The sequence below is a fragment of the Lipotes vexillifer genome, unplaced genomic scaffold (assembly GCF_000442215.2).
Source record: "Lipotes vexillifer unplaced genomic scaffold, Lipotes_vexillifer_v1.1 scaffold371, whole genome shotgun sequence".
NCBI lineage: Eukaryota > Metazoa > Chordata > Mammalia > Artiodactyla > Lipotidae > Lipotes > Lipotes vexillifer.
This window is the reverse complement of record NW_006786304.1, coordinates 4,645,440-4,653,904: the sequence shown is the minus strand read 5'-3', so window position 1 is coordinate 4,653,904 and position 8,465 is coordinate 4,645,440. Positions and strand designations below refer to the sequence as shown.

General features: G+C 53.3%; 1 protein-coding gene across 1 annotated transcript in view; it reads right to left on the bottom strand.

Moving 5' to 3' along the window:
- Positions 1-8,465, bottom strand: part of FCGBP (Fc gamma binding protein) — a 39,547-nt gene that overhangs the window by 22,509 nt on the left and 8,573 nt on the right. The window contains exons 4-6 of the mRNA XM_007458701.1: positions 7,714-8,284; positions 5,104-5,708; positions 1,971-2,538 (exon numbers count right to left, since the gene is read on the bottom strand). Of these exons, the coding sequence (XP_007458763.1) occupies positions 1,971-2,538; positions 5,104-5,708; positions 7,714-8,284 (1,744 nt within the window). The remainder of the gene's footprint in view (positions 1-1,970; positions 2,539-5,103; positions 5,709-7,713; positions 8,285-8,465) is intronic.

Genomic DNA, 8,465 nt, shown 5'->3' with positions numbered 1-8,465 from the left:
GCGGGCCTCTCACTGTTGTGGCCTCTCCCGTTGCGGAGCACAGGCTCCGGACGCGCAGGCCCAGTGGCCATAGCTCACGGCCCAGCCGCTCCGCGGCATGTGCGATCTTCCCAGACCGGGGCACAAACCCGTGTCCCCTGCATCGCCAGGCGGACTCTCAACCACTGCGCCACCAGGGAAGCCCGGCAAGAGTAGTTTTAAGGAAATAAGAGATTCTCAATTACTACAGAGGCCACAGAATGCAACAATTAACTGTACAAATTCAGGAGTCAACTGGCCTGGGCTCAAATCATGCTGCCCTGCTTTGTGACCCCAGGCAAGTTACTTAATATCTCTGCGGTTCCATTTCCTTGATGATCCCACCTCACAGGGTGGTGGTGAGGATGAAATGAGAGCTGTTAAGCCCTTAGAACAGAACCTGCCCAATGGGAAGTGTGCCACGCAAGTCCTGGCTCTAACTATGCAAGTTCTTCCTAAAAACGATCAGCCTGAGAATGCGCCTCTGATGGAGTTGCATCTGCTTTCCCACTGTCCCTTTTGCAAGTGTGCTTCTCCCACTTTACAGAAGAGAACAATCCCGAATCTTAACACAGTGTGCTGCCATGGGGATGTGAAAACTTCCAGGGACACGAAGGGACAATTTCAAATATTACCATAAGCGTGGAGACAATGGATGACAAATTATTACTGGTGACAAATCATCACTGGTATCAAATCAGTTCCAGCTCTGCTCCCGACAAAACAGAAGGAGGGCCTCATAGAATCAGCTGCTTAGAAGTCATAAAAAGTAAGTTTTATGGCATCTCTCAGTGTGACTAACTTCCCTGCAACTCAAAAGGGGTTCAAAGAACGGAGTGACATTGCTCTGGCAGAACTCCTGCCACTTCCATCCACTTAGTAATATCATATCTACAAAATGAAAAATAGAATTGATGCTACACCCTGTCTCCTTCCAACAACAGACATGAACTACTGGGGGAAAACCCCATCCATCTCATTAAGAGATGTCTTTCCAATACGTGTTTAATATATATATATATATATTTCTTGCGATATGTGGGCCTCTCACTGTTGTGGCCTCTCCCGTTGCGGAGCACAGGCTCCGGACGCGCAGGCCCAGCGGCCATGGCTCACGGGCCCAGCCGCTCCGCGGCATGTGGGATCTTCCCAGACCGGGTCACGAACCCGTGTCCCCTGCATCGGCAGGCGGACTCTCAACCACTGCGCCACCAGGGAAGCCCCGTGTTTAATATTTTTATCAGTTGTGTACTAACGAGACTTGCAATGATAACTCACTCTTTTTTTTTAACACTTAGAGTCTATGGTCTCAGGCATTTCTAAAACTTATTAAATGTTGCTCACTCATGCATATGTTTGTGGCAGAGATGTATGATGGGGATTGTGACAGACTGACGCTGGCCACCCCTTACTCTGGGTTTGGCCATGGTACTGACTTTGGCCAATGGGATATTAGCAAATGTGACGTCAAGCAGAGGCCTGGAGTGTGCTTGCCCACTGGGGGCTGTCTGCCCTTGCTGCTCTTTGCAACCTTGAGACCACTGTGTGAAGAAGCCTGTGCTGGCCAGCTGGAAGATTAAACCAAGCAGAGCAGAGACAAGCAGTCCTGACTGAGATCCTCCAAACCAACCAGCCTGACAACTGCCAGATGTGCAGGCAGGGATCCTTAGGAGCTCATCTCTGAATGACAGCTGCCAAATGGGAATCAGACCTGGGGCCACCAGATGTATTCAGCCATCTTACAAATATTTACTGCATCTGTGACTTCCTAGCTGTCGTGATCCCAGGCATGTAACAAACTTTCTGAGCCTCTGGTTCCTCATCTGTTAAATGGGTATAACCATAGCCCCTACCTCATGGGGCTGTTATAAGAATTCAATGACTTAATGATATTTATACATTAATGAATATACATAAGGCTGAGTCCCCCAGTCGTCACTTTCGGTACTCACGGCAGAGTTGCTCACTCCTCCAGGGGTGCACAGTGGCCCCGGCGGCCTGGCATGCAGCAGCATAGGAGGCCAATGCGTCACACAGTGGTCCAGACTGGCCTGGCAGCAGGCAGCGGTCATAGACGCAGTCTCGCACAGCACCCTGTGGGTCCAGTGTGTGGTGGCACTCCCGGAAGGGCCCACTGGGGTCGGCAAGGATCCCACACTCCTTCTTGCTCTGCAGCTGCTGGGCCACCAGGGTGTCCAGCTTGGGACAGTCGCCTGGCTCAGCTGCTCCACAGCCTGGCCTTGTTTCCTCCTGCCAGCTCTTCCCGAAGGCCAGTGCGTTGGCAGCTTGGCCTCCACCCCTCAGAGCCAGGTCGTCAGCTGGGTCCCCATTGAAGTTCCCACAGAGCCCGCACAGGGCCCCCGCATAGCTGCTGGGCACCTTGGCAGTCACATGGGCATCCCAGTTATAGGTGACAGTCAGGCCAAAGTCTGTGCGCACGACAGCATCTTGGCCCTGGCGGAACACCTGCACCTGCCCATCTGCCGCCTGGAAGGGCAGGTACTGAAGGATGCCGTCCACCTGGGTAGAGATGCGGGAGGACCAAGAGGTCAGGGTATTCAAGGCTCTGTGACTCACCCCTCACTCACTCAGCTCTGGCTACTCTGGGATCCTTGCTATCCGCTTGAGCATATTATGCTTGATCCACCTCAAGGCCTTTGCACTTGCTGTTCCCACTGCCTGGCAAATCATCCACCTCTCTTCATCCTTCAAGTATTTGCTTAAATCCAAATCCCTAACCCAAGACCTTCAAAGCCTACAGGATCTGTCTCCCTATTACCTCCCTGACCTAACCTCCTCCCACTCTCCCCCTTACTCATTCTGCTGTAGCCACCCTGGCTTTCTTGAGATTCCCCCAACTCTCCCAGTTTAGTCTAACTTCAGGGCCTTTTCACCTTGCCAAGAACACCGCCTACCACTTTTCTCCTGGCTGCTTCCCCTTCATTCTTTAGGACTTGGCTTAAATCTAAGCCCCTTCCCTAGAACATCCTGCTTAACCTTGGCTCTTGTCCGCCTTTGTGCCTGCACCACCTCCCACATCACTCGCTCAGGCTCCCTGCTGTCTCCTTGCTGTCTCCCAGAACATATTAAGTGCACTCCAACCTCTGGGCCTTTGCACTTGTTGTGACCTCTTCCTGGGATACCTCTCATCACTCTTTAGTTGGCCACCTCTACTTCATATTCTAGGCATCAGCTTTGATCCAAACCCCTTACAATGGCCTAGAAGACCATACATGATCTGAGCCTCACTGCTCTCCAATTTAATTCTTCAGGACTGCCTCATTCCCCACCCTTGGAACTCCAGCCATGCAGGCATTTTGATATTCTCCTGAACTCACCAAGCTCAGCCCAGCCTCAGGGCCTTTGCACTTGCTATACCCTATGTACCCTATGCTTGCAACATACCTACCCTCTTCCACATCTTTATTCTGTGTCTGGCTGCCTCCCCATTACCCTTCACATCTCATCTTAAAATCAAATCCTCTACCCACTAGGCCCTGCTTGTCCCCTCTTTTCTGACTTCATCCTGTACCAACCTCTCTATCCCATCTCCCCAGGCTCACTCTTTCAGGTGCAGCCTCCTTGGCCCCGTGCTGTTCTCCTGAACTCTTCAAGTTCAGTCCAGCCTCAGCCTTTGCACCTGTTGTTCCCTCTGCCTAGCAACCACTACTCTTCACCTGGTGGTCTCTTCCTCATCCTTCAGGTTTCAGATTAAATCAAAAGCCTCTATCATAGCCATCCCCTACATCATCTCCTACCTCGCTCTCCCTTCCCTCTCTCCATTCCAGGCCCACTGGTCTCCATGCTGTTCCTCTACCCCTCATGTTTGTTCCTGCCTCAGAGCCTTTCAGTTGCTGTTCCTTCTGCCTGGAACAGTCTTCCATCCACTTCCATCCCTGCCTGTTCCATCTCTTTCTTCAGGAAAGGCAATAGAATGCAGAGGTTAAGAGTATGGACTCTGGAGCCAGACAGCTTGGCTTCAAATATTGGCTGTGCCACTCATTAGCTGTGTGACCTTGAATAGTTGACTTAACTTCTCTGTGCCCAGTTTTCTCCTCTAACAAGATTACCTATTTCACAGGGTTGTTACAGAGATTAACATATGAGTTACTGTATGTCAAGCATTTAACACATAGAAGTAAATTATATATATATATATATATATATATATATATATATATTATATACATACATATATATATACATATATATATGTATGTGTATATATATATATATATAATTTACTGGGTGGTGGACCCTGTAAGAACCCTCTGTCCAGAACCCTGTGGGCCCATCTGTAAGTACCCCCACACCCCTGTAACAACCCCCAACACCTTTTGTTCCCAACTTTTCACATGTCACCTTACTCTCTGAATATCAATTTTCCTCCAGAAAATGCACCAATCTTTAACTTTGGAGGGTTCATAACAATAAAACATTGAGTCAACATTTACTGAACACTTGTTGGGCACCAATGTCTCTTTTAAACATCTTATAGGGCTTCCCTGGTGGCGCAGTGGTTGAGAATCTGCCTGCTAATGCAGGGGACATAGGTTCGAGCCCTGGTCTGGGAAGATCCCACATGCCGCGGAGCAACTAGGCCCGTGAGCCACAACTACTGAGCCTGCGCGTCTGGAGCCTGTGCTCCGCAACAAGAGAGGCCGTGATAGTAAGAGGCCCACGCACCGCGATGAAGAGTGGCCCCCGCTTGCCACAGCTAGAGAAAGCCCTCGCACAGAAACGAAGACCCAACACAGACAAAAATAAATTAATTAATTTTTTAAAAAAACAGTTTAAACATCCTACAAATAGTAACTCGTCAAACCTCCACAACCACCTTGTGAAGCGGCTCGCATTGGCGAGGCACCATCTTATTATCTCATTTGTCAGAGGACAAAACTGAGGCACTGAGAGACAAAGTCACACAGCCAGGGAGAGGCAGCACCGCCTGGCTGGGGGGCCCCAAGCCTAATCACTGGCCACAAGGTCTTCTAGCAGACCCCCACCCTCCCCCAGTGGCCAGACCCCTACTCTTTAAGGGGAATTCCCTGCCCCTCCACCCGGCCTTGGGCGCCCATCACTCACCAACACTCGCCCAGGGTACTCCCGGCGCACGGCCACCTTGACACCACGAGCCTCCACGCGCACAGCACGCGTGTAGCTCACCGTCTGGCTGCCCCGATGCTCGTTTTCCACCAGCACCCGGAAGGCAGGCAGCCCCGCGGCCTGGCCGCACAAGCCGGCCAGCAGGTACGTGCAGGTGCCCATGAAGTCGAATCGCTGGCCGTCGAAGCTCACGTAGTGCGGGTCCCCAGACGCCTGGCAGCTCCCGAAGCGGTCGGGGTAACAACCCAGGAGACCGTTCTGGACGCGGCAGCGCTCTCCAGCTGGGCAGCCCTTCGTGTCGCTGCAGCGCACCTGCTGGGTGGCGGCGTCACAGGTGCAGCGCCGCCTGCAATACTCATCTGCCCACACCTCCTGGCCGGGCGCGAGCGGGCGGCCCTCGAAGTTGCAGCCGCAGGACGAGGCGGCAATGCAGGCGCCGCCGCTGGCCACGAAGCCCGGAAGGCACACGCAGCCCTCTACGCAGGGGCGCGCGGAGCAGTTGGACGGCACCGCGGAGGGGTTGCAGGAGGCCGGGCAGGCGGGGCCGCAGAGCTCGTAGCGGCTGTTGGCGGGGCAGGACAGGGCTGCGGGGACACGGGAGGGGGGTCAGGCCAGCACAGTCAGAACGTGCCAGGACTTCCCTCCCCAACCCAGCTCCTTCCTCAGAGCTCCCCATCTCAGTTAATGACACTTCCACCCTTCTGGGTGCGAAGGCCCCAAACCTCAGAGATGTAGTTGATTCCTTCCCCTTTATTCAGTGGACAACCAACATGGCGGTAAATCCTGTGAGCTCCATATTCAAGATCTATCCAGAATCTGCCCCTTTTTCCTTTCACCACAGTCCCCACCCTTGTCCTGTTCACCCCAGCAGCCTCCTGCCTGGTCTCCCCCCTGCTCCCATCCTGCATCCCATTCTATTCCTCACATGCAGCCAGAGGGATCCTGTGAACACTTGAGTTAGATGACATCCGTCTCCTGCTCAGAGGCCTCTTGTGGCTCTGTCTCGCTCAGGGTAAAAGCCAGAGTCCTCCTATTGGTCCATGAGGCTTCCCATAATCCAAAATCTGCCCCCATCACCTCCCTGTCCTCATGTCCTCTCACTTTCCCTCTGGCTCACTCCACCCCAGCCACAGTGGCATCCTCTCTGGTCCTCACACTCCCTCCTCTGGACCTCTGCACTGGCTTTTCCCTGTGCCTGTATTAGCCTTTCCTCACATGGCATGTGGTTAAGAGAAGGTTACGGGAGTGCAGATGGCCTGGGTTCAAATCCCAGGTCTCCCCTTCTTAGCTGTGTGATTGTGCGCAAACAACTCCAATTTCTCTGTGCCTCAGTTTCCCCATCAGTAGAATGGGATAATGATAGTCCCAATATCACAGGAGGCTCATCTACGTAGAGACACCCCATGTAGAGCATCATTATGAGCTCACACTGTTGCCTAATCCTGGTCTCTGTTCCAATGGCAGCTTCTCCCAAGGGTCTTCCCTGAGCACTCTCTTCATGAGTCTCCCATTTGCTCTTATCCCATGAACTCTGTTTCTTTTGCTCTCTGAAGCTATTCCACAGTTTACTGCTTACTCTCTGTCTCCCCTGCTAGGATTATAAATTCTGTGAGAGTGGGAAGCTGATCTGTCTCAAACATGGCTGAATCTCCAGCACCAAGGACGGGGCCCGGCCCACAAGAGATGCCCAGTAAATACTTCGAAAATGAATGGGTAGATAAGTGAATGCACTGGTTCTTCTTTTGCTCCAGGCATTGGGGAACTCGGCGGTGGTGGGGAGTGGTGTTTACTGGGCAGTGAGGACACAGCAGTGACCAAGACAATCTCCAAATGGCCTCAGTGTCTCCCCTAGACTTACCCTTCTCTGGAGTTCCTGCCTGGGCCTGGAAGCCTCCTCCTCCTTCCTGTGCTAGCCTTTCTGCCTCCTGAACATTTCTCTGGGAGCCTCACAAGGGCAGAGACAGGTGTTTTGGTCCCCACTGTGCCCATTGTCAGCACAGGGGTGGGGCCAGATAGGGTCTCAGGGAATGCATGTTGAATGAATGAATACATGAGTGAATGAATGATTCAGTGGATGGATACCTGGCTGTGGAGCTGGGACTTTATCCAGAAGACATCGGGGAATCATGGAAGAATTATAAATGAAGAGATGTTCGCATGTCTGCTTTGGGACATCTCATGCCAAGTCTTTGCACATGCCCTTCTCTCAGCTTGGAACCCACTTCCTGCCCCCCCATTTTTCTATCTAGCTCCAATCCCTCCTACAGGCTTCAGATTGGGCATCCCTTTCTCTAGGAGATCCTACTTGATTCCCCAGACTAAGTCAGGAAGCTTCTCTGGTCTCCCATATCCCCTCTGAACTTACCCCATCCCAGCCCTGACCACTCTGGACTGTCACTGTCTAGTGTGATACGTCTGCCCCAACCTTAGGCTCACTGTGGGCACAGCCTGGCCATCTTGGCCATTGCTCCATCCCTGACATGGTCCAGCTCCAGGCTGGACCACAGTAGATGCTCAGATATTGAGCAGATGCAAGGGGTCCCCTGCCTCCCACCATGTGCTCCCAGCCCCCACCAGGGTATCACTCACGGCAGCTGGCTGGCAACCTCCAGTTCCCAACAGAGATGCCAAACTCTAGACAGGCCTGGGCGTAGGCGCTAAGGGCACGGCACAGGCTGGCCCGGTCCCCACTGGCCACGCAGAGGTCATATACACATTCCTTCAGGAAGGGCTGGGGGTCCAGGGCATCACGGCAGACAGCAAAGGGGCCATCGAGCTGGGTCAGCATGCCGCAGAGACGGCTGCCCTCATAGTGCTGGGCCTGGTCTGGGGTGCAGGAGGGACAGTTGTTCTGGCAGCCGTCCTCACATAGGTAGTCCTCGTCGTCCAGCTTCCAGCTACTGGCAAACTCCACAGCATCAGGAGCCTGCCCCCAGTTAGGTGTAAGGAAGTCATCAGTGGGGTCACCGTTATAGTTGCCACACAGACCGCACACCTGGCCTTGGAATTGCACGGGCAGGCTCAGTGCCAGCTGGGCATCCCAGTCATAGGTGACTATCAGCCCGAAGTCCAGCTCTACCATGGCCCGTGTCCCACTCTGGTACACGCGCAGGCGGCCCTCAGCCAGAGAGGCAGGCAGGCGTGAGCGCTGGCTGTCGATCTGCAGAGGGAGTCAGGAGGGGAGGGTCAGATCCCCATGTGGTCTGGCCTTCAGCCCCTCATCTCCTCCCACTTGCTTCCCCTGCTCTAGCTGCGTGAGGACTCCTTCCTCCCATTAGTGCCACTGACCAAGCCTCAGGATCTTTGCTCCTGCCTTCCCCGTGACCTGAAATGTTCTTTCC